The sequence below is a fragment of the Limanda limanda genome, chromosome 7 (genome assembly GCF_963576545.1).
Source record: "Limanda limanda chromosome 7, fLimLim1.1, whole genome shotgun sequence".
NCBI lineage: Eukaryota > Metazoa > Chordata > Actinopteri > Pleuronectiformes > Pleuronectidae > Limanda > Limanda limanda.
This window is the reverse complement of record NC_083642.1, coordinates 13,707,659-13,733,225: the sequence shown is the minus strand read 5'-3', so window position 1 is coordinate 13,733,225 and position 25,567 is coordinate 13,707,659. Positions and strand designations below refer to the sequence as shown.

Below are 25,567 nucleotides of genomic sequence, written 5' to 3'. Positions count from 1 at the left end.
TATCAACCTGGCTTTCACCTGCGAGACGATCTTTCACACACAGCATCCATCCGTCGCGAAATGTCCGCTTACCGCCCTGTGATTGGCTGCTGCCGGTGATTGACGGATCTCGGTCCAATCAGACCACGACGGCGGATAGCGACAGACGACAGCGGGAACTGCGGACCAATCAGAGCGCGGCAGGGGGCGTAGCCACCGCTACTTATTGCACACTGCTGAGTGGCCGCTGATCCAGCCTGACGCAGATCTCCTCCACCGGGTCGTTCGCAGGGAGCCTCGCAGCAGCAAACAGCAACATGTCGATGAAAGATGTGAGTACTCTCATCCTGTGTGGGTTCTGTTGTGTAGCTCGCGTCTTTGCCGAGTGCTCGATCAGCAGCACACACGTTACAAACACGCCTTGCAGACTGCGTGTCCATCAGAGAGGCTGCGGTTTCCCAGCGCCGCCATTTTATAGCAGCTGCGCCTCGTGGCCTTTTGTTCGTTCAGCTTCTCTTGTGCAGATGTTTTGATGTTCCCTAAACGCTAAGACCCTCAGTTTGTAAACAAGGGGACCCGCCGCCTCACTGTTTGTTATGCTGAAGCGGTCGCTTGCAGAGGACATGAGAGGGGCTCAGACACCCGATCCGACTGCTAACGTTAATGGCGGCGGTGTCTCCCTCCTCCACCCTGTGCTGATGTTTGATCGTGACGCAGGGTTGGATTAATTAAAGTGTTATAACGCTGTTAAACCCCACATTCCGCCATGTGAACCCGGTGATTACAGAGGATGCACAGTGCTTGCTGTTTGTATTGTTGAATGCAGCCTGACGATGATGTCCTTTGTCCATTGGCCAGGTCCCACGTGAGCCGGAGCAGCTCCGCAAGCTGTTCATCGGAGGTTTGAGCTTCGAGACAACAGACGAGAGCCTGCGAGCCCACTTCGAGAAATGGGGGAGCCTCACAGACTGTGTGGTAAGTGGGGGTTCATTCAGAGCTGCATCCTGTGTGATCAAGGTTTAGAAATCCAGTCGGTGTTATATACAGGCAGGAAGCACCTACTCTCTATGCCATTGAAGAAATTATCCTGGAAAATGTGCTATTTGGTTGTATATAATCGTTGCCTTCTATATGATAACATGTAATTTCCTTTCCATGTCAAGTAAGACACCAACAGGGTTTAAGATGTATTTAGTGTAGTTGAGCTGATCTTAATGCTTGAAAGATGTGAGTAAACATTGGATGAAAGCGTGGGTGCTGTGTGGACTAAGTAACAGTTTCAGTTCCACAAATGATTAATGAATGAGGTAGTCATCATTTGAAGCTCATTACCTAATTAACATTCATCATGTGGCTGCTGTATATGTGTGTAAGACTATACTCATGTTTAACTTCTTCATCAGGTCATGAGGGACCCCAACACCAAGCGATCCAGGGGCTTTGGATTTGTCACATACTCGCAGGTGCAAGAAGTTGATGACGCCATGAACGATCGCCCCCATAAGGTTGATGGGCGTGTGGTGGAGCCTAAACGAGCCGTATCCAGAGAGGTATGATCCCTGCACAATGAACAAGTGAATATGTCTTGCATGTAAAGGTAGAAGGTAACAATTAAGCACCAAATGTTTTCTTTATCGCAGGATTCAAACCGACCAGGTGCTCACGTAACGGTAAAGAAAATCTTTGTTGGAGGCATCAAGGAAGATACGGAGGAGTGTCACCTGCGTGATTACTTCCAGCAGTTTGGCAAGATCGAGGTCATTGACATCATGACTGACCGTGCCACAGGAAAAAAGAGGGGCTTTGCCTTTGTCACGTTCGATGACCACGATTCAGTCGACAGGATTGTCAGTGAGTACAAATGTTTGCTGTCTCTAGTTGTGTCAAATTTAAGTAATTGTTTGTATTGGGTATTAAATGAATTCTCTTGTCCCACAGTCCAGAAGTATCACACGGTGAACAGCCACAACTGTGAAGTCAGGAAGGCCCTTACGAAGCAAGAGATGCAGACAGCAGGCATGGGTATGAGGGGTATGAAGGCCTTTCTTCAACATACCCTGATTTTGATAAACAATTTGTCACAGTGAATGCTGCCGAGTAATGGGGTCTTTTTTCTTTGTCAAGGTCGCAGCAGTGGTGGTGGAAGGCCTTACGAGTATGACAGGGGCTTCAACCAGGGTAAGCTTTCATTGACAGTGAAATATCCCTGTAATTTGAACTGTTCCGACTGGTCTGAAACTTAACTTTAAATGGTTTGATTTTAGGTGGTAGGGGCGGTGGTAGATACGGAGATGCTCCTTACAATTGCAATGGAGGCGACGGTGGTAAGCAGACTATTTTCCCCCTCAGTTATCTATATTTGCAACTGAAGATTTACAGTGTACTCAAAGGTTATTTATGATGCAGGCTATGGAGGTGGCCCCAGCGGTCCTGGTGGATATAACAATGGTGGCAACCGTGGATACAATCAAGGCTACAACCAGGGCGGAGGTGGTGGCGGCGGAGGCTACGGAGGAGGAAACGGATATGACAGCAATGGCTATGGAAACTGTGGAGGAGGAGGAGGAGGAGGAGGCGGCGGTGGTGGCGGCGGCAACTACAACAACATGGGCCATTACGACCCCCAGGCGTCCAACTTCGGCCCAATGAAGAACAACTTTGGTGGCGGTGGCGGCAGCAGTGGTAGGAACTTCGGTAAGATTAGAGATGGGATCTGTGTTCACTGATGCTGTAACGCATTTGCGCATTTAACCCATATGTTGTCTTGCCTCCAGGTGGCTACGGCGGTGGCTCCAACAGTGGATACGGCCGCCCAGGACGATTTTAAAGTGAACCGGTAAGAACTTGAAAGGCATTCCTGCACAGTATATTTGTATGATAAAACCAGAGTTTGTAGTCGCAGGGAATGGTTAAGTGCAGATAACTATTAAAAAAATCACTCTGGATCTCAGGTCATACAAAGTCAGTACACGGTTAACAATGTTGTTCCATATTGTTCAACAGGACTGAGTACTTAGGAGAGGAGAGCAAGGAGAGGAGAGCAAGCGAAGTGACAGGGCAGCTGCAGGTTTACATCCTAAATCTGCTCAGCCAAACATTTGTGGCAGGTTACAGCTGCTGCAAGAGATGTACAGTAGATGTATCATGGAGGGTCTTCATTTAAAGATTTGTTTTTTCTGTTCATCAAGATGTGTCTGGAAAGAAAGCATTCCAATGAGGTTTTATGTAGATTTTTCTTTGCGTCTGGTTTTATTTGTAACTGCATCAAGTCAAGCTGAAATAAACCAACTTTCAGTTGTTTTTTACAAAACAGTCTTGTTAGCCTCTTCAGTGCATTGGGAAAGGGAGGGTTCACTTCAGTGTGGAGTGGTGGGACGAGGGGGGGGTCACATATCCATACTGAGTCATTTCTGTGATATCTTCAAAAGCTGCACAATTCACCACGAATCAATAGTCAATACATATCTACAAATGTGTCACTGGTTGAGGAATGAGAAGCTAAATCTTCATAAAGAGTTCATCACATGGTACACACTGAGTTCTGCAAAGATCACATGATACACACAGAGTTCTGCAAATATCACATGGTACACACTGAGTTCTGCAAAGATCACCTGGAGGCTGCTAGCTTACATGCAAAGTCTTTGAGGCTAGCCATGGAAGCCAGCTGAGGGAGAGAAGTAGCAAAGCCATCGCCAGGATCATTGAAGCAGGGGAGAGTGAGAACAGCTAGCAGGCAGCAGCTACCAAAAGGCTTAAATGCTGTCTGTAGGTAAGACCAGACTTCTCAACTACTGATAGTAATATGTTTTTGTCATGTAGCTGGTAGTAAGCTGTGTAGCCCAGTAACTACGTAACATTTGTGCAAACTTTTATTATGACATACACCCCTGAATGGTAACATTGGCCTCTTTAATTTTGCACTGAGGTCCTACAACAAATTGCATGCTAATAATATAATAAACATTTTTTGAAAGAATGCATTTTACTTATTTGGTGTTTCTGCTTTCTAGGTTAACCCCCACACATGGTCCCCAAGTCCTGATTTCTTTTTCAATGACTTTGGCTCAATAAGGTACAAAAACAAACTGCACAACACTTTCAGTTTCTCCTTTTTGCTACAATAAAACCTGATCTGTTTATTTGTTTTTTCCTCAGGTTTTCTTGAACAATCCTGCTGGTGCTGAAGATTTTTTCAAGAGTATTTTTAACTGCTGAGCAGTGTCTTTTTTAAAACATTTTTTTTAAATAAATTATTTTTAAAGAAAAGGTGTTTGGTTTCAGTCCTTTTTTAATATGAAGAGTCCTGTGATGCATCTGGCATTTAATACATTTAAGGGTTTAGACAACATTTGCATGAATTAAAATCGACTTCCAGTTGGATGAAGTGGTTTCAGTTGGCACATTCAGGCACAAGTAATGAAACTCTAGATCCAGTTCCTCAGCGCTGCCCTCTCTTTGGCACAGTTGTGTGAGGTACCAGGTAAATTTTACCATCAGGTGTCTGTTGCAGGGAGTAATCATCTATTGAGTATGGTTGTCCGTCTTCGTCTCGCAAGTGAGTGAATACCTCTGCATAGAGGTCTGTGAGGCGGCATTTAATGAAGGTCAGGCTGTGCTGGAACTCCAGTCTCTCCTGGGCCAGGTGCTCCTTCTGGTCCTGCAGCTCATTCAGCTCTTGTTCAAGGTGAATTATGCTCTCAAGCTTCCTCTTCCTGCAGTTCTGTGCCGCCACCTTGTTCTTCCCCCGCCTCCTGATGTCCCTGACCAGTGCCATTTGGTTATCTGTCAAAGTGAACTGTGTCAGGAGCTCATTGAAGTCGTCTACAGGGAGATTGATGATCTTTTCCATGGGGAAGGGAATCTTCAGAGACACTGCCCGCCGCTCATCTCTGCTCAGTGGTGCAGGAGTGGAGCTGCTTCCTTGTGGTTTTGTGTACATGTGAAATTGTGAGCTCCCTCTGCTGGATGATCCGGACTCAGTGTACATGTCATTCAGAGCAGCAGCCTGGCTCTGATGCTTTAACGGTCGCAGAGTGGTTGTCTCAGGTTGAGTGTGAGATAAAGTGTTCTGGGCTGAGAAATTTGAATGATGTGCACTTGAGTGTAAATATGACTGTCCCTGGTAGTCGACTGAGTAATGGAGTTGTGCTCTTCTGGCATGCTCAGGTTCACCATCTCTGTACGTAATGCCTGTTTCTCTACTCTGGTGACCTAGGACAGCACTGACAGGATTATCAGGGGAGGCCAGAGGTGGACTGGAACCCAGAGACAGACCTGAGTCTGACTCCAGATCATCAGTTAGAATAACGTGTGAACTTTGTCCGTGTATAGTCCACTGCATGTGCCGACTCGGACCCTGAGAGAAACAAGTGTTGACTCTCCTGTGTCCTTGGCCATCACCTGACACATTCATCTGACCCCTAAAGGCCATGAGCGAGGGCAGTGGTTGAGAGGAGATGGGGTGCATTCTTTGATTGAGCTGATAATCAGATGGTCCGTACACTGCCCCTGTGCTGCTTCCTTGATGATGGCACGCGGGCACGTCTTCAGAGTAACATCTATTGTAAGTGTCAGCAGAGCTGAGCTCATAGGTGGGGGGAAGCCCAGAGTGACATGGGGCCATCCCGTACACTCCCATCGGGACCATGGGCTCCATGGACTGGTACTGTGTTTCATACGGGCCTTCAGCAGGGACTTCGAACTCCTGCAACAGACACACAAGGACCCCAGCTAACTATGATTGATGGGCAAACATAAATGTCACTTCAACAGAAAAACAGCAAATGATTGAAGATACTTATTATTTATTAGTGAAACAAAGAATTTAACGCAATCTAATTTGCTATAGAGTACAGTTTGCCCCCACTTCAGCATGCCACCCCAGGCCTATGAGGGGCTTTCATAGATGTGATCAAGTTTCACCTGGAAACAGATGGCTATTGTGCGGTGCAGGGGGCCGCCAGCATCATGCAGCACTTGCTCCCCCTCACAATCTCTCCATCCTGCCATTACTCAAATAGGCCATTGTTGCCCGTATCCACAGAGTGTGTAATAGTTTCTCAACACAAAGCATCACATGAGAATTGATAGATATGTATGTATTCAGTGTTTTTATTTATGAACCAAGGCTGTTGTAGTTTATTCAACATGACACTTAAATTTACTGATCAAATGTTATCTTCATATTGACTCAATCGTAAATACCCAGAATGCACACAATTACATTGTATTAATAATTTGCATAGAAGTCCTTCATGTACACAGTTGCAGTGACATTCATTTCCATGATAAGTGAGTGTAAACTTTTAATCACAATAGTGAGTAATATGCACGAAGGTGCACATGCAATTGCAAGGTTTTTATATATTTTCTGGATTTTGTTTTTTACATTGTCTTAGCTTTCTGTAATTTAACAGGGACCCATTAAGACTATCCTTTCTACAGTATATTTTAATATATTGCATATATTTCTTACCAACTTTCTATGTTATAGTCTTACACATATTTTGTGTTTGTATTTTTTTTGTTCATATTTCTATCCTGGGCTGGAGCGATTGTATCGAAATCCAATTTCCACCCGCTCATCAATAAAGTGTTATTTACTCTGACATCTTACTCATCATTCTACAATTAAATATTTATTTTGTTCACAGTGTTACTTTCCCACTGTGTCAGTTCTACCCAGTTACCTGCAGCTCTGAGATGGCCATCAGTTCCTGCCAAGCTGCATCCATCTCTGCGTCCTGAGGTCCATGAGCCCCATGAGGCCTGGCTCCATGAGGCGTGGGCGCTCCACACGCCCTCCCTGGAGCAGCTTGGGTCTTAATATAGACAAGAAAATAATTTCTATTAAAACTCTCACTCCGAAGTCTTGAGTGAGGCGCGACTGTGTGTTGCGGTTTCCCACTTCTTGCAAAGACCTACCTCACAGGTCCTCCTCAGTGGGAGAACATAGTTGGCTGTCGAACACATTCAGGACAGGCTCTTGCTGCAAATACAGAACCTGGTGGAGACACCACACAGCCGGTTATTAGGGCCTACCCATCCTCTACACTGACAAGAAAGAAGAAGTATAAATGAAAAAAAAAAAACATTAAATCAAGTGTGAACTGTAAGGTCCCAGCCTTCCCCCTTGCACACATTTCTAATACATACAGTACATTACATGTCTTTAGAGCTGCCGGTGCGATGTAAACGACTGTTTGGGTGTTGTGTGAGTTCTTTTGGAACACATGGAGGGTTCAGTTTAGTTGAGTTGACTCCTCCCCTCAGCTGTCCCGGGGTGCAGCTATGCCAACCCCTGATAAGACAATCTGCGGGAAAACAGCGTGCTGTACAAGACAGACTGGGGCCCGATGGCCACTATGGAAAATATGGTGTACAGCTAACATGTCTTCACAGATCAGCATTTTTTTTTGCTAAACTATACAGTCTTCTACTTTTAGCATCTCCAGTTAGTGTGTGAGACGTTTTAGCCTTATGAGGATAATCATGAGTTCATTATAATAAGTGAACCGTGACTTAAAAACAGAGATGTGAACACTTAATAACTTTTTAATTTTACTTGTCCCAGACAAGTACGTGTACATACTGTACATTATCACTATATAACGTATATGTCAGTGCATTTACAAACATGTATATAGACACGAGCATATTCACATTTAGATAATCTCTTTTTTTTCAAAGTTGTTGTTATATAGTTACTTTTCCAATAATTTGAGCCTGAATTTGACAGTTTAACAAATAATACAAAGGCAAATGATCTATATATAAGTATACTGGTATACCCAGATATCTGTTGCATTGCCTGCCATAGTGTAACAATGATTATCTGCATTCAATAAAGTAATAAATAAATAAATATGAGGAATCCATGTACACTTTGCTGTTGTTCACTCAAAAGTCATGTTATCGGGGCCATAATGACATATTTATTCTCAGGCATTACAATGTACAGGTCACTTCAATAATCGGCATATATTCCTCATTATGTGTTGATACAATTAATACTTTTTAAACAAATGTCCTGACACAGCCTTCAGTGTCTGTTTCTTCCGATTTACAATTATTTCAATTTAAGTCAAAACATTATCAAAGCGAAGTACCAAGAACAGGCTGTGTCACGCTGAGGTGTTGTAGATTACAGTTTAGCCCCTGAAGAGTCTTTAATGTTCAGCACCTCAATTCAACTTCAATTCAACTGTCAAATGTAGAAAACAAAGATCTAAACATCCATCTGATACATTTTGCCATAATTTTCAAATGCCATCCATTGCCAGATATTTCTCCGTCTCTTTCTTTAGACTCACTTCTCTTACTACAACTTTCCCCTCATGGCTAATTTAATTTACCATAATCCTGGTGATTGCTCACAGTGGAAGGTTTTCTGCTATCACCTACCACATGTGAATTGTTTTGCACTATTTAAAGGCTCGGAAACATTCAGTTATAACTAATACATCCTGCTGTAGCTGGTGTCGTGTTGGTGGTAAGTTACTTTTTTAAGATTGTTTCTTTTACTGTAAGGAATCATTATTCACTGTAACTCTAAGATCTCACTGGCATCACTTGGTTGAATAAAGAGGTTGTAAAAACAGTCAGTAAAACTATGTCAGCATTAAAAAAAAGTTATGTAATTGAAATAATAATTTGTGAAAATGTATCTGCTGTAAAATAAATTTGATCTCAAACTAATGGAAGTTTGAGCAACATTATAATACAAATATATGCTTTTCAATAGGGTCTCTTTATTGTGAAATGTCAGTGTCTGAGAAGTAACTTTTAGATGAACATTATGGAGTAAAGATTTGATTTAGGTGGTAAAGCTATAAAGACTCAGCGCACTGTAGTCGTGCAACAGAAAGAAAAGAAGATCTAACCAATGAGTAGAGGTAACCGATGTGAGTGAACATACCTGAGCGGCATTCTCTGCGTCTTCAACAGGTGATGAATACAGAAAAAAACATCACGGCATAAAGCAGAATCCTGGTGGAGTGAGAGCAAAAGGAGATAAGTTGTTTTTAACACGTGTTGTGTTGCTGATTACTTTTAAAGGATCCGAAGAACTGAAAACACACAAAGGTCTCCGGCTCTATCTCTCATTCAACTGTCCGCCTCTGTCTGCTCTGCCACTCTTACAGTCACCGGCATAAATGGGATGGCTCTGTGCAGACACACACAGTCTTCCTGTAAAGCACCCACACTGCGTTTTTTTTGCACTCATGTATCCTTAATAGCACACTTGCACCCCAACCTCCAAATTTCCCTTTTCCCCACATGACAAACCACAAACCAACAGTTTGGCAAACACCATGGCAGTCACTCTGTCAGTCCACAGTGAAGTTGGTAGATGTTTGCAAATTACAGAAAAGACAAAAGACTGCAAGCAATTTTGATCCTAATTATGAAACGACAACACACAACAGTTTAAAGTTGTAAACGTGAGTGTGCTGGAGGTTTGCTTCTGTCCGGGCCAAACCGTACCAGAACGGTGTCCTTTTCAAATTCTCCCAAAAAACAAAAAGGTATATGTGGAGTGTGATGTGGAGCACCTGGAGTCAGAGCCCTGTTCAAGCAGGGGCGGGTTGGAGGCTGGATTGAGACTTGGTTTAGTCGGGATGGAATGTACACCCTCCGACAGGTAAGAAAGACCACATTGTTCCTCTATCTGGCAGAGCAACCACCAAGGGAGAGAGAGGAGCAGGGGGAGAATGGAGGGGAGCGTGTCTTACATAGCAAGTGACCATTAAAATCCCTCACAAAAAAAAAATCCCCTCATTGCCCTGATGTGAAACACTGTGCACAGTCAACTCACAAAAGCCCATGTGTTTTGTAGGCCCGTCTTATTGTGCAACAGCCTTCACACAGTTAGTGTTTGTATTGTGGAGATGTTGCATAGTTATTGTTTCATTGAGCAACGTGTGAGAGATAACACTGACAGTCTGTCCCACAGAGTCAATGATGATTTTGGAACTTTTCTGCATTACATGAAATAGTCGAGACTCTTTCCCTCTGTAAAACCCTCATGTACAACATAGTGGTTTTTATTTGTAAAAGCTTTTGTTGATGAGAACAGAATTCCCTGAGTGGATGCTAAAACATATGTGTGTTTTTTCAGCTGCTGTGGAACAAACCATGTTGCAACTGAATTCCTGCAAAGGCTTTGTTTGGTATATTTTTGGAAGAGTGAAAATTTGCGTATAAAATGTTTGCTAATGCATGAGGCAGATTCAAATTGCATAGAACATGTTTTTCTTGAAAGTGCCAAACTTGTAACAGATGTCACAATCACTTTCCTTGAATTACAGAAGGCAAATAAACTTTGCAGACTTGTTTAGGCCTGCATTCATTCTTTGTTTGAATTGCAAATCAATTGAAATGCATTGAGCAAATCCACGTTGTCAACAACATTTTGAGAAATTGAAACAAATTGCCAGCACATTGCATGTGAGTTTACGCAACACATTATTTTAAATAGATAAATGCAAATATATATATCCCCACATTGAAATGTATTTATATTTTAAGACAGTGTGCAAAACAATTCTCAAAGATAATGCTAATTCTGACACTAACAGTTGTGATAAAGTAAAGAGTTTTTCTATATGCTAAAAAAAGGAATGTGAGTAGGCCTAAAGTAAGTTTGCTGTATTTAATCTACAGTAAATGTTAGCTTTGAATGCTGACTTTTTTTTCTTTGGGGAAATAAATACATGTATATAAATCCAGGAAAAACCAGAAAGTCAGTAAAACACTGCGTTCAAAAGCCATGAGAACATGGAAGGCTTTGTCGGACCCAATCCAATATCACATCCCACTGAGACTTAAAGCAAAATGTTTTCTCTGCCATTGTTCTAAGTTGGAAAAGTAGGTGGCTGACAGAGTCAAGAAAGGTGAACGTCTACCAGGAATCAAAGAAGGGACTTCCCAACCCAAGTTCCTAGCACCCAGCCCCTGACTCAACCACCGCCACAGCGTGCCAAAGAGCACCCTGTTATTACCGTGACCACAGCGGTTTCCAATCTGGACACAGTTCCCAGGTCAACGCCCACGTTCCCTGTTTGTGTTTGTTTGCCTCAATTAGTCTTTGACATGTCTTCTCTGCAGCTTGCCTGGACCTCTCCGAGCTGTCAGTCTTTCCTCGTCATGCACCTCAGCACCACGAACAACTCCTCTTCAAAAATAGACCGGACTTTCTGGCAGGGCACTGCCCCTGTTGACTCACATAGGTTTAAATGTTCCTAATGACCATTACATTTGAATCTCATCTGAAATTAATTGTGAAACATGTTTTTTTTTGTTTCCCAGCTCATTTATGCATCCTGCTGTTTTTCATGATATATCATTTGTTCATTAAAGATGGAGGAATGTGGCATCTTCGTTTTTTTGTCTTAACATCCCGAAAGCTATATCAGACTTGAGCGGAAAAACCACCTCACTACTAAACAAAATGAGTGTGTGTCTTGGGTTGTGGTCTCAAAAGAGGGGATATTTTGGAGTTGGTTTCTGGGAAAGGAAAAAAAAAATATGTTGCAGTTGGAGTATTATTTTTTATTCTCATATTAATGATTATATACTTGTAAACTTGAATGTTAAAATGTTTTTATTCAATAAAATCAACATATCAAATAACACGAATATAAAAATGATTATATGCATAAACACAGTGGAACGAGTTCAGGAATACTCATTTCTAGTATCACATATTTGTAGATGCAAATTCAAACGTGTACATTCATGTTTGTTTCACATGAGCTGTAGATAGAATTAACTTGAATCACCTCGCCGTGTGATTCAGAAACGTTTCCATCGCTGTTCCTTCTCAAAAAAATATGGTCACATGTTATCGCCACCTGAAACAGAGCAAATGAGGAACCTGAATGTGGCGCATCATTCTTCTAAGTGTCTCAATAACGCTTATCTCAAGATGTTAAGATAAAGATATTTTGCAACAGCAGTGTGATTATTTTCTTTAAATAACATTTGTATTTGTCCCTTAATTTCCATATTCTCACATTCACATGACAAGTGGTGTTGGAACAAATGAGAACATTAAGCAGATTCTTATTTTCTTATTATTAACATTGAGTGGTTGTGTGTACATGCATGGTGATTATTTACATGCAATTATGACAGTGTGTTCTTAACAATGAAGATCCCGGCTGGTTAGTGGTACAGACAGAGAAGGAAGGAGGATGTTGGCTGACGGAAGTTCTGCTTAACGCTGATAAAAGCACCACTTGGTTCTGAGGAAGGGAACTGCTAACTGCTGTGGTTGCTGCTTTAGCTGCGGAGAGAGGGGAGCAGCCCCTGCTCTCGCACGACACCTCTTTCTGTCTGTCTCTCACTATCACAGATTAAAAAGTTGAAATTAATAACATATTTAATATCTATTGCTTTGTTATTTATTATATGTATTTATTACTTTCAACCTTTTAATCTTTGAGAGTAACGGACACCAATAGAAGATATTGCTGAGCTTTAACAGAGGATCAATACGAGGAATTATTACACAGTTTCATCAGGACAGAAGTCGGTTTAAGCTTCATACTTCATGTATTTGTAAGGGTTTATGAAGGTGTGCATGAAGTTTGCAAGCATGTGCACATTCAGCTAAGTTGAACTTTGACTTTTTTATGTTCAATCATCATCTACGTTCATTCATCATCATTCAACTTTTATTCATCACCATCTCTGCTAGTCATCCCCATCATCATGGCTGTGATTTGTCATAAAAGACACAAAAGGGTATCGACATGTCTGGCCTCTAGCATGAGGTGGCATGAACACAGTTACATCTGAGACACTGATGACCTGAAGTACTGGTCGTCCAGCGTAGTTACACTGTTTCCTCTCCAGTCTGGGTAATTTTGAAATCATCGTGGCTGAATTGTGCAAACATAGTGTAGTATTGCAACATTTCACAGTCGCCTACAGTCCTGTTTTGAATGCATGTCAAAACAGTTTGTGTCTCTTGGCCATGAATTAATAGCTGCACACCCTTTCTTTTCAAAACTGTACATATTCCGGTATCATCTGAAATTCGAGCTCAAAAAATATCTTACAGTAAGGTCAGACCGTGATGTCACTGTATGGAGGGAGATAGAGGGAAATCCCCATCAGCCCGGCTTTCCAAATGCTTCCCAGAACAGGGAAGAAATATAATTGGAGTTGGTTAAATGTGGGAGGCTCCTGAAAAAAGATGTTGATGAGTAAAAGAAAGCTGGGATGGCTCGTAAATGACAGATCCTCTGTTACCAAGCAGTCCCCACGCAAGAAACTGCAGCCACCTTACAGTAATCACCAAATGTAGGATTATTCATCACAATGGCTGAACTGCACGTCCCGTAGCAGACTCTCAACTCTAAACTGAACCTCAGTTATTGGCCTTAAGTTTGTGATTGTAGGCTAATATCACAAATCGCAAAGGATCTTTAATTTCTGTACAGCACTTAAACATTCTTTCTATTTAGACCCTGGTTTTATATAAGGAAACACTCCCCTAAAAAAAGCTTTCACAGAGGGAACAAATAGAGGAGAGAGACCCTGTGGCCATCATAAATAATGAATGTGAAAAAAGAAGAATCGTTTTACTTTGTGATAAATCAACATTGTTGGATAGTCGCAGTGGGGGATAGTAGCAAAGTGCATCAAATCAAGTACTGTATGTTAATTTTTTTACTTTTATTTTACTTCAGTATCTTCATTTTTATATTGATTTATACTTCAACTAAACTACATATCGGTGCATTTATGGGTGATGGTTGTAGGCCCTCTTCACCATTCCACAGTTCGGGCCCAGGACCAAAGGTGCCGGGTTATTTTCTGTCAGGGCTTGGAACAATCTCCCTGATGACATCCATCTGGCAAACTCCTCTTCTAGAGCCTCTCTCCTAAATACACATGTTTATAGGTGTGCTTTCTCCTAGATCTGATCTTAATGACTATTTAAATAGTTTTATAATGCTTTGTTTCATCTTGTTTTTACTCTTTTCTCATCTGTGACATTTTTTATTTCTTTATCTGTGCTCTATTGCTGTGTGATTTTACAATTGCTTTGTAAATTGTATCTTGTTGTTTGCTTTTTAACAGTTTCCTTTTGTTTGCCTTCAATTTCTCATGTTTAACTTGTAAAGCACCTTGTAACTGTGTTTTTAAATGTACTATATGAATAAAGTTGATTAGTTGTTAATGCGGAATCTAAGCAACAAATAGATTATGATGTGTTATTGAAGAATCAACTACCCAGACGTAGAGATATATATGGTAATGCATCAAAACTTTCCTGAAATGGATTCTACGCTGCAATGTGTACTTTTACTTTAAATTATTTTATTAAATTCAGATGTCCTGAAGTGGTCGCTTTAATCAAATATCACTCCAAGAAATCTGTGATGCTTTTACGATAAAGTTTGTTTGGAATATTACAGAACATTTCATATAAAGTCGTAACTATGCCCTAGTATAAAACAAGAGGCCTTATTACTATTATAACTATTATTACTATTAAATTGTTCAATGATAAACAACAACTGATGAAGACATCACTGTGGTCAGGTTTGACTGTGGTCACTAGTCGTGATGCCTGATGTAAATCGTTCAGTGTTAACTGATGCAAACTCCTGGTTACAATACGATGGATAGTTCACTGAAAATGTTTAATTCACTCACACTTCTGGACTTTCAATTTCAAATTCATTTACATCATGTTTTTAGCCTAAAAATATGGTTTAAATTCTGCTGTTTCGACTCAAATTTGAATTTGGCATATGAACACACTGTTAAAATAATCTGTCCTCAATTATTTAAATTGAATTGGTTTTGGCATCAACGCTGTTAACTCCTTAAACGTTTTATTGGCTGAAACACTTCACTCACTCTCCCATTGTTACAGTGCTGAGTAGATAATGAGTGAATTTAAATTTTTCCCTCTAATGTGCAGCTTTCTCACATCATCAGTAACGTGAGAAGATGGAGGGAGGGAAAACTATTACATAGATAGAGTTCATAACTATTATCACAGATGATAATAATAATCACCATGATAATCATAATGATACTTTATTTTTGACCTCCCCCGGAAGTGATATTTTTTGCTCTTTGCCCTGAACGCACCACGTAAACGACTGTGTCAGCCAATCAGAAACAGCCTGACTGACTGTACGTATGACGTAGGCCGCTGGTAGCTCGCTATCTGGACTGCTAACCAAGCTATCAAGATGGATTCTCCCATACTGGTAATGCTAACGCCTGTACCCATTAAACCCAGTGTGCGTTTCACCCAGGTGTTGTGTTTAAAACCGCTTTACTAGATCGGTTCCTTAAGAATTGTTCCTCAGCTGAAATGTGCTAGTTTAGCTCCCGAGCTAACTGTTGTTGGCTGTGTTGGCTAACGTGTTAGCCTCGGGAAAGCTAGCTCCGTGTACGTGCGTTTATTGATGATGTGGAAGTGTCACGTCTGCTTTTCCAATGCATAATACTCCCGAGTGTGTCACTAAATAGAGACTGAATCGTGTTTGTTGTATTAATGTCCCCGCTGCCTGTTCATTCCCAGCTTGTGACACCATATGTTTGACTGGAGGCACCGATCAGTGAACTTAGTGTCACTAACATGAGATTGTGGATTGTGTTTGTCTGTCACCTTCAACAGGAACCATCCTTATACACCGTGAAAGCAGTTCTGATCCTGGACAACGACGGAGACAGGCTGTATGCCAAGGTACGAGTTAGACAGATGTGCAATAACATCATCTTACACTCAACATTGTTTAATTAGTCTGGGGCTGTGTTAGAGGGCAGATATGTCCCAGAAGTTTGTTATGTATATGTTAACAGTAACAAAGACAAACAACAGTTATAGTTGAAAAGTTTATCAGTTAATAGTTTGGTAGAATATTGTATTTACTGAGATTTTACACATATTTACAGTTACTGCAATTCGAAAACTGGTGCAAAAGTTTTGCTTCCATTAAGGCTTACAATATTCTGTATGTTTGGTGATGTCAAATCTCACAAAAAGGCCCAGATCCGCCATTGACCTGTCCTCCCTCATCCTTATAAAAGCATAAAGTTATATATTTTATTTAAATTCAGTCCCACACAACAGAATCGGCTGCTCAATAGACAAACAGCTGAATCAAGTTTCCAACAAAAGCAGAGTGTGTACCTAGTTGGTTGAGTATATTATGAAGTAAACAAAAAATAGAGTACTTGAGATCAGCCGGGGAAGTCAGAAAGTACTGAGACACAGAGTAATGTGCTCGTATTTGATTTGTTGAGTGTATGAAAAAATACAGAATCTCACCAGCCTCATATTTTGATCTTAGTTCAAACTAGCTAAAGGGTTGATGTGAGTTCGGATTCACGTGTTTGAATGTCATAACGGTTTCATTTTAAATTTTCCTGCAGTATTATGATGACACGTACCCAACAGTGAAGGAGCAGAAGGCGTTTGAGAAGAACATATTCAACAAAACACACAGGACAGACAGTAAGATGTGTTCATATCAAACATCATTACGCTTTGCTTTCCTCACTACGTGTCCAACATGTATTTTTTTTGTGCCCTCAGGTGAGATAGCTTTACTCGAGGGTCTTACTGTTGTTTACAAGAGCAACATAGACCTCTTCTTTTATGTGATTGGAAGCTCACATGAAAATGAGGTAAATAAAATGTATATGACTTTCATTAGTTACATTTTGAGCCCTGATTACAGAAATGGACAAGATATTTTGTTTCTTCATGATCAGCTTTATTTTACACTGTTGTGTACATTTACTAGTAATTAGTGTGTTTCTTTTTACTTTTCACCAACTGAAGCTTGGTCTGAAGATAACAAATTCATTTTGTTGCCTGCTGTGCATTTAACTTTGAATTTGAATGCCTTTTTAATTTGTACTTCCTCATTTCCTCAGTGGTGTTATTTATGTAGCCAAATAATATAAGCGATGTGGCTCCAGAGGAAACTTGACTCTTTATATTATTTCCTTACAAATACCCACAGAATACAGCAGTTAAACTGAAGGTGTTGGCAATGATTTATCCAGCTAATATTTTATCTGTTGAGCTCTGCAGCAGTTTTAGCTCTCGGCTCAGATTATTCATGTGAAGTGTCTTCAGCTTTGAGACACAATGTGCAATTTTTCTATCTCTGGAAAAAGACACTATTTATCTAAAATAGTACAAGTACATAGATATACTTTTTAAAAATAAACTTTATAAACTGAGGTGTTGTTTTTGCACTATATTTATCTTATTTATCTCTGAGTCTCCACATAAAAATACAAAGTTTGTTGTACTTTTAAATGGTTTGGCAAGAATGTTGAGCACCATTAAAAAGTAATTTTTCATATTTTCAAGTTGATACTGACACTCGATTTGGATCCATTAGTCACAAACAGATTCTCATCAATTGTTTTATTCTCCGCAGCTCATGCTCATGGCTGTTCTAAATTGCCTCTTTGATTCGCTCAGTCAGATGTTGAGGTACGTTCTGGCAGCTGTTATTAATGTCAAAAAGCTTTTGTTCTACAAATCTCTCTTATCGTTTCGAAAGTTCAGCTTGACGTTTACAGTATGTTTTTGTCTTTCTCTGTAGGAAAAATGTTGAGAGGAGGGCGTTGTTGGAGAATATGGAGGGACTCTTCCTGGCTGTGGACGAGATTGTGGACGGAGGGTAAGTAAGAAATAAGCAGCTGGGAAACTTTTAATGCAAAGTCATCTCATGCTAAACGGACTGCGGTATTAATGCAGCGTCTTCTATTTCTCTGTGTTCATTATCTGTTGGTCTGACTCTTTGCTGCCTCCTGCAGGGTGATCCTGGAGAGTGACCCGCAACAAGTTGTGCACCGTGTGGCTCTCAGAGTAAGATCAGCTCCTCTGAAATATTTCGCAATGTTTAAATTTAGTTGTGTCTGTTGTAACATAACAAAACAAATGTTCCTACAGGGGGATGATGTGCCTTTGACGGAGCAGACGGTCACACAGGTAAGAAAACGTGATCTTCTCTCTTCTACAACATGTAGAAGCTCTATTGGTTTATTGACTATTAAAAGGCATTACTTCAGAGCCTATCCCATCACTCTTGTCCACCCCTACTCTGTCACTGGCCTATCGGTTCTCAAACATTGCCTTCTCTTACATACATGACAGTGGACATGATAGCTAATTATTTACTGGTAAAGAAGTAGGAAGCTAACGGGGACTCCTGAGCTTAACTCCTCACAGGCGTCTGCGTTTGTGTGTGAGCTGCTCATGATTAATGTTGTCATTTAAGAGGCCTGAGACTGGCTACCGCCATCCCTCCTCTGGCTCTGATTAATAGCCGTCCCCAATCCCCGTGCTTTATGGTTATGATTCAGCTTTCATTCGATGAATTAAGATGATTAATTAGGCACTTCATATTTCTCTTCATTTTCCATCACCAGTTCATCCGTCTTTGTTCGTTTTTTTTAATAAGTATATGAAACTTTTTTTCCGCCCAATTCTTTTCTTTTACCTCAACAAGATGCAACGTGTTTTTCATTTTATCGACACTAATAACTCATAGGATTAATAACTGAATTAAAGGAAAAATAAATAAATCGGACATATTTAGGAAACTTATATCTGAGTGTGTGAGAATTGGTGCAGCTTGCCCACCCTGGCGGGGATGTGTACTCTCCTGACTGCCATTCTCGTCTTATACTTAATTGTTTTGAGTGATCTGCTTGGTCTGACTTGAGTTTTTCTCCACAGGTTCTTCAGTCTGCCAAAGAACAGATCAAGTGGTCGCTTCTACGATAGAGTGACCAGTCTACCAGTGAGCTGCTGTCCAGACCAGTCTTCATGGCACTGATCTTTTTCCTCTGTTCCACTTCTTCATTCAAAGCTGTGAGGAGTACCACTGGCAGATCCAGTCACACTCCCCGAACTAAGGGTTTATAAACTTAAATGTTCCAATTCCTTTATTTTCTTTGTGCATTCTATGACATAATCTACTTGATGATAAAATATGGTGTACATTCCAGTTTCAGGGCTGGCCTGTTTTGTTATATTTGTTTTTTAATTACAGAACCTGGGAGCTTCTTAATCCAGTGTTTTATGCTGTAAAACTCTGCCGCAACATTCCTTGTATCCCTCAGAACAAGAACTGTCTCCGATTTGATATCCGTCTGTCACCTCCTGCAGATCACTGCAGGCGGTATCCAGTCTTTATCTCCGTATCTCAATGTACATGAATACTGTTCTTAAAAAAGTGTACAAGTTGTCAAACCACTGATCACAGGTTGTTCTGCATTGACTTTCTCCGGAGATCTTCCATCATCAGATATTATTAATAAATGTTTGTTGACACTGGCACGCGATCATCTGTGATATGTTGAACGGTTTCTCCATCATTCTCACACAGCGCATGTGATGCTTTTATACCTAATCAAGTTTAGCGGGTTTTGATGCGCTAGTGTTTCCTAATTTCAGAGCTGACAAGCTGTTTACTCTTTGTTCTTCAAAACCTCAGGAGAGCCAGCAGGAGGTAGAGCAAGGGCGCCATCTCCTGGTGTTTTCAGCAAAGTGCCAAGCCTGAGATGCACAAATACATTCAGACAATGAGGTACAGAGAGGGGGGGGGGGGGCATTCGTGCAGCTATGATCAGGAGCCCACACAATAATTTGTGCTGTCACATGCAGATACGTTTTATGGAGTCACACTTAATTCATTTCTTCTCGCCACTGTGGGCGTCGTGAATTGTGCGCTCCCACGTTGGCACCCCCCCCACCTTCACACACAAATGTCATGCACTCATTTTAATGCAAATGAAGGATACACTCCAGAGAGAAATGGATGTGAGAATAGGCACTACATCATGTCAGTACCTGATGCATATTACAGGAGAGGTGATATATTTGCATTGTTCAAGTTAGGTTTCCCTGTATTGTGTTGGTTGGGCTACAGACAGATCCAGCCATAGCTAATTTGAACCATATTAGGTAGCAGGTTGTGTTACAGCTCATTTCTCTTAGGTTCCCTGTCCTTACAATCCAGACTCTTCATCCCAATCAACATGCTGTGCTGTGACATGTCTGTTGGCCAGAGTTAAAAGTCATTAAGCGGCTGTTTGTTGCATTTTTCACCAATCTGTATATTTAATTAGTTTGCCCTATTTTTTTTTTTAAATGTCTTTCACTCAACTGTACCTGACTACGTCCTTTGGCTCACACATCAAAGTGAAAGAGAAGAACTGAGCGCTCTTGATGTAGAGATGGCGATGGCCTGGAGCTGTTTGTGGAAAAAGATCGCACACATTAGCGGTTATGTCGGAATGCTGGCCATTTATTTTCCCTGTGGGAAATTTCATACCTTCCACTGGCAAACAATCGGTTAAATCTTGTGGGAAAATGGCTGTCGTAGTGTGATATGCAGCCACGGTGGTTTTTAGACACTTAGGAATAAAAACAACAAAAATACAGATATTTAATCAGTCTTGTGTTCACACTATACGCTGTGTGCAGAGAATTTCTGTTAAAGGAAAATACATTACAGGTATTGTGGGTTCGAGGAATGTATTGATTTCAGTTACTCGTAATGATTAAATCTAAATAGTTCCAGGCCAAACTATAAATTACAAATGCATAAATGCAGTGGCATTTTTAGAATATGCATTTATGTATCAATCATAGCTAAGTGCTGGGAGTTCAATTTGATACAAGACAAGGAAACAATATGCACCTGGATACATGTGTTTTGTTACATATATAGTGAGCAGTTTAGTCTATGAAAGTGTTACTGGCTCTGCCCTGTGGACCTATTGTCTTGGCTTCTCTCCAGTTTGATTCAGCCCTGGGATCTGTGTCTTTATGGCTGCAGAGATAGCATGAATGGAGGCTGTGTCGATGCTCCTTGCTCTGTGGTTTACTGGAGAAAGAGCAGTAAGGAAGGCAAAGGTAATCACTGTAAATGGACTCAGTTTACTGCTATAATGAGGACGGCTCCGCTCTCAGTGTGTGGTTTCAGCGATGGGGGTGGGGGGCTGGGAGAAACATGAAGGTCAAAGAGGACAAGGTTTTCACATGTAGACCGCAGAAAATGTGATTAGATCCCAGCAAGGGCACGGTGGGGAAGAGAGAGGGTTAAAAAAGATTCCACCCAAGGTGCCTGTCCAGACCCTCACTCCTCATCTAGATAGCCCCGCAGCGCCATCGGCAGCCCAGTGACTTTCTTTCATCCGCTAATTACAGTTGCACCATCATAAAAACCAGCAAGGTAATTTATATTAATTATACAGGAATGAGTATAACAGTTTGAAACGCCATGGCTTGATAGGCTGTACATAACACGCAGTAAAATTGTCAGAGACGTGTGGGCCAGAGCCTTGTAATTGATCGATGCATATAGTGAGAGAGTCGCTCGTGTGTGTGTGTGTGAGAATTAGAGTCAATAAATTATCATCATCTGTAAGCTTGCAGAGTCTTTATGTCATAGTCAATGGGCCTGAGTACCCATCCGATGCCTTGCCCCTCTGAAGAGAAACAACGCTGGGGAAAACAATGACAGTATGTTGGATCCAATACAGTAAACATATTAGAGAAAGTGCCATTACTTTGTCGGAGCAGGACAAAGGGCAAGACCCGCATGATGTTTAATGACCCAGTGTATTAAAATTAACAAGGGCCATTTTTATCTCCAGTGCTCTCTCATTTCCACCCAGTACTGCGATCTATCTAAGATTATCGTAATTTGTGGGAAACTAGGCTAATATCAAAGGAAATCAAAGGACATTAACACTTAGCACAATTAGCTCTTGAAGCAGTAAAAATGAAGGAAACAGCCATATCTTCAGAATCATTGTAAACACAGCCTTTAAAAATACGTCGTTAAAGTCGGCTGGAGGTGCATGTGGGTTGTGTGTGTGCATGCTGAGAGAGGATGGTATGGGTCCGGGCCTGCCTCCCTTTGCCTCAGCAGCATCTCAGCAGCATGATGTGGTTTATGGCCCCAGTTGCCCTCTCTGGGTCTGTTTATGGATTCCCATAGAATGGAGAATCATGGCCACTCCAGGGAAAGCCAGCCAAAAACAACACCTCCACCACCGCACTCTCGCCTGCCTTTGCCATAATTCAGCCCACTGTTTATGTTTCTGAAGAGAGAGAGAGGGGAGGGGGGAGGGGGGTTGAGTATTCATAGTAATCACATAAGATGACTGTAAATTCTGATGCTAATGTTTAATTTTTTTGTTGATGTAAGATAAAAACGTCACCACAAATGTGGCTGGTTTATTGGATGTCGTTACAGGTTGGTGAGAAAATTGTGGGCTTTGTTAAGGGAAAGCTTTTTTCTTGCGGTTGGAATAGCATTGCCTTTGCAGGACCAGTTATTTTATGATACCTGTAAGATTTATCACATGAAAATGTTCAACTTTGATAGGATAATGAAAGTGCACCACCAAGGGCGTTGTTAATCGAGGAAATATTCTACCTGATGTGTTTTCCCTCTGCTGTTTTCCCCACAGTTCTCCTGTACCAGTGCAGTGCATTACTCTTTACTGAAAGCATACTTTGGAAGAGTGATCGTGGAGGAACTCTGGATGTGAAAATACTCCCTGCTCAAAGCTGGTGCTGGTTACGCGCAGCAGGGCCATATTGTGTTTCTTTACGGTGAGGTGGCAAAACAAAATCCTGGGACCGAGTTGCTCGGGGTTTGCTGTGCCGCAGGGGGAACTCCATCATCCTCTGAGGCTGCACAACTGGGTCACATCTGGTTAGTGAATGGTCTCAACTGGACCCTGGCCGACCCCCCCCCCCCTCCTCAAAACCCCCTCACAGACTGGCTGCAGTCCTGAGGGCAGCGTCTGGCCGGGCCGCCTGTCGCTGCTGCGGACGCTTGCAGTGTCATGACAGTCAAGAGGTTACTCGGTTACTGCTGTCAACACTAAAGTTCTGGCTTTGCAGTGATGCAAAAGAGCACTAAAGTAGGGCCCTGAGTCATTTTCACTGCAGAGTCGAGATCAGACACAGCCCTGGCTGCTGTAAAGCTTTTATGAGGGTTGCTGTTGGTGTTGTTCCACTCCCACTGCACCACTACCTCTATTCCTCCTCTTTCTTCAGGCCATGTTTAGTCTTGCTTTGCACGGCAAAAATTCCTCGGCATGCCTTGCAGCTTTTTTACTACAGTTTGTGTTTATGCTTTTTTTTCCGTCACAGCAGCTAAAGAATGTATAGAAAAGCATTTTCTGTGGCATACCTCTGAACCCTCGGTTTTGTTCCCTCCTCCCTGTGTCATCTATTCTTTCTCACTTTCTCCCCTCCCTCCCAGTGGATTCCCCCAACCACACCACAACACCGGTTAACAGACGCTGGCCTGACAGATTTACTGCCATCGTCTTTCCATTGGCCGCCAGCGTGACAGCAGAGATTTAATGCCGCCTCCCCATTGGCCGGCGCTTGACAGGTGAATTTATGGCTGCACTGTGATTTGATGCCTCCTGCCTTTGAAGTGAGTTACAGCTCTGTCGCTTATAGGACACAGAAACGGTGTCAGGTTGCAATCGTAAAATCTTATCCCTGAAGGGAGGTGGCACAGGAGTATAATAGTCCTGACGTCATGAGAGGAGAAAAGACCTTCTTGTGAGCACAGGGGGAAAATGGAGAAATGTGTGATAGGATAAAATGCTAGGTATCTATCCAAAAAAATGCTTTGAATACTTCGCAAAATACTCTGTCAACACCAAAGGGAAGATTTGAGTTGTGTTGCCGAGCGAGAGACATGGTAGTCTTGTGAACATCTGCACGCATCCGCCCTGATCTGATTGGGTTGTTCTGCCTCAATGTGCATGTGCATTATTCCAAGCTGTCTCAAACGTCCTCCTGATTTAAATTCCAAAAAGATAAATGAAAGCGGATCCCCAGCAGCAATCTTCCAAAGTCACTTTGGGGTCTGACTTGTGTATCTGCTCGCTGCAGCACCCGTGTTCGTGCAACAGCATCATCTATCTGCGGCCTATCTCTTCATCAGCCTGACAGTCTATCGTGACAGGATCAAGAGGAGCGAGAGCGCGGCCCTGTAACAGCCTTGACCCATGGAAATCTCTCATGGGTAAATAGCACGGCTGCCCCTGCCCTGTCTATCAACCTCCGGTGAATCCATGCACCGTTTCCCCGGGAGATCAAATCCCTCTCTTTACTCTTTCACTTCACACCTGAGGTCGTCTGCTCAAGTGGAAAATTGTCTGAAAATGAAGAGGCAGAGGAAAGCCCTGGACTTGCCTTGTCAAGCGAGATTGCATAATTTGACGAGAGACCTTCTGGTGAACTTGATAACTCGGGGTTACGCAGCGTGCCCTCTGACAATGTGCCATGTAAGAGAAAGAAAACAGGTATTACCTCTGAAAGAGAGACGATCCCCCTGAACTCGGAGGGGATGATCGATGGTTTTGCGGCGTGTTAGAAGATGATGAGACAAAGATCCACGCAAAGAGTTAACTGATTACATGAGGTCTTTTCTGTACATGTGATTCTGACTTCTTTTGAACTGGCCAAACATTATTTCGTCCTATTTTACCAACTCAGCAGTTTTTAAGGTCACTGAAAGTTGATATTCTCTCATACTAGAGATGAAATTATTTTTATTTTCATCTCTCCCTCAGTGTGTTTCTTCTCTGCGGAACTAAAGGTTGTGGCTTCCCTCATAAATAAGTCTTCAGTGCAGTATCAAGCAAATCTGAAATTTCAACTGTGAGACTGTGATGATCTAAAACTGAAATGAAAACATATTCGACTCCTGTTCTCTTTGTTATGTTTAAATGTTGATATGGCTTTCATAAGACTAAAATTATGCCACCATGCTTGTGGCTGTGTGACTCTCTGACGCTCACAATTACATGGGATTATAATAATTCATTCTAGGTGCAGAGGGAGGGGGGGGAATGAACATCTGTATAAAGTGTCATGGCAATCCATCCATTGGCTGTTGAGACATTTCATTTAAAAAAACAGAAATGTCACAACCCTAAATTGGCGTTGGAATACAAGTCAGAGGATCACCAGGGTCAGTGGGATCGAGTATCAACATGAATATCTGTGCCAAATTCTGTGCCGATCAATCCTGAGAAATTTCACAGGCTAAGTGAAAACCCTGACCTGCGGGTGGTGTTGAAGGAAAAGTCTGGGGATCGCCAAAGTCAGCGGGATTCAATCTTTGGGCTACTTGAATGTCTCTGCAAAGATTTTTTGGCAGTCTGTCAAATAGAGGTTGAGATATATCAGTCTGGATGGAAGTGGTGGACCAGCTGACTGACTGATATTAACGTCCCAGGCGCCATGTGACTAGTGTGGCTGAAAAATTGAGCCAACATCTTTCACCTCTGCACGTTCAATTTGTTTGTCAGGAGGATTACGCAAAGAAATTCGAATGGATTTCCACAAAAGTTGGTCGAACGATTGGAAGAAAGGACCTCTTCGATTTGGGGATCTGGACAAAGGGCTGGATCCAGGAGTCACTTTTTTTTTAACATTGTGAGGTTGTTTGTTCGGTTTTCCCAGGAAATAAGTCATCAAACTCAATCAAATAAATCTGGCATATATAGGAAACTGATATCTATGAGGGTGGAA

General features: G+C 41.8%; 3 protein-coding genes across 5 annotated transcripts; 2 read left to right on the top strand and 1 right to left on the bottom strand.

Annotated features, from left to right (window-relative positions):
* Window positions 1-197: 197 nt before the first annotated feature.
* On the top strand, window positions 198-4,248 carry hnrnpa1b (heterogeneous nuclear ribonucleoprotein A1b). Of its 3 annotated transcripts, XR_009678349.1 has the most exons (11): window positions 198-311; window positions 838-954; window positions 1,383-1,529; window positions 1,620-1,830; window positions 1,918-2,001; window positions 2,104-2,157; window positions 2,244-2,303; window positions 2,386-2,673; window positions 2,754-2,815; window positions 3,993-4,054; window positions 4,138-4,248. XR_009678349.1 is itself a non-coding variant. In XM_061074499.1 (10 exons), the coding sequence occupies exons 1-9, from the start codon at window positions 297-299 to the stop codon at window positions 2,804-2,806; spliced, it is 1,023 nt and encodes a 340-aa protein (XP_060930482.1). In that variant the 5' UTR covers window positions 198-296; the 3' UTR covers window positions 2,807-2,815; window positions 2,983-3,289. The 3 variants fall into 3 exon arrangements, 2 of the variants coding, with proteins under 2 accessions (XP_060930482.1, XP_060930481.1); XM_061074499.1 differs by lacking the exons at window positions 3,993-4,054; window positions 4,138-4,248 and adding an exon at window positions 2,983-3,289 and having other exon boundaries at window positions 1,918-1,995; XM_061074498.1 differs by lacking the exons at window positions 3,993-4,054; window positions 4,138-4,248 and adding an exon at window positions 2,983-3,289.
* Window positions 4,183-6,954, bottom strand: nfe2 (nuclear factor, erythroid 2). Its single transcript, XM_061074497.1, has 3 exons — window positions 6,907-6,954; window positions 6,672-6,803; window positions 4,183-5,686 (listed from the first exon to the last, which is right to left on the bottom strand). Exons 1-3 carry the CDS (start codon window positions 6,952-6,954, stop codon window positions 4,421-4,423), a joined length of 1,446 nt encoding a protein of 481 aa, XP_060930480.1. The 3' UTR covers window positions 4,183-4,420.
* Window positions 6,955-15,138: 8,184 nt separating this feature from the next.
* On the top strand, window positions 15,139-19,321 carry copz1 (COPI coat complex subunit zeta 1). The gene is made up of 9 exons (XM_061074485.1): window positions 15,139-15,221; window positions 15,635-15,703; window positions 16,393-16,474; window positions 16,556-16,647; window positions 17,415-17,470; window positions 17,583-17,660; window positions 17,797-17,848; window positions 17,933-17,971; window positions 18,722-19,321. Exons 1-9 carry the CDS (start codon window positions 15,204-15,206, stop codon window positions 18,767-18,769), a joined length of 534 nt encoding a protein of 177 aa, XP_060930468.1. The 5' UTR covers window positions 15,139-15,203; the 3' UTR covers window positions 18,770-19,321.
* Window positions 19,322-25,567: the final 6,246 nt, after the last annotated feature.

Excerpts from the sequence above, each read along its gene's own strand:
- hnrnpa1b (XM_061074498.1), top strand. Across the intron at positions 1,831-1,917 it reads TTCAGTCGACAGGATTGTCA|TCCAGAAGTATCACACGGTG; the intron begins GTGAGTACAAAT and ends CTTGTCCCACAG. Across the intron at positions 2,304-2,385 it reads TTGCAATGGAGGCGACGGTG|GCTATGGAGGTGGCCCCAGC; the intron begins GTAAGCAGACTA and ends TTTATGATGCAG.
- nfe2 (XM_061074497.1), bottom strand. The coding sequence starts at position 6,954 with ATGTGTTCGACAGCCAACTATGTTCTCCCACTGAGGAGGACCTGTGAG. Across the intron at positions 6,804-6,906 it reads CACTGAGGAGGACCTGTGAG|ACCCAAGCTGCTCCAGGGAG; the intron begins GTAGGTCTTTGC and ends GTCTATATTAAG. Across the intron at positions 5,687-6,671 it reads TGGCCATCTCAGAGCTGCAG|GAGTTCGAAGTCCCTGCTGA; the intron begins GTAACTGGGTAG and ends TGTCTGTTGCAG.
- copz1 (XM_061074485.1), top strand. Across the intron at positions 17,471-17,582 it reads TCGCTCAGTCAGATGTTGAG|GAAAAATGTTGAGAGGAGGG; the intron begins GTACGTTCTGGC and ends CTTTCTCTGTAG. Across the intron at positions 17,849-17,932 it reads TGCACCGTGTGGCTCTCAGA|GGGGATGATGTGCCTTTGAC; the intron begins GTAAGATCAGCT and ends ATGTTCCTACAG.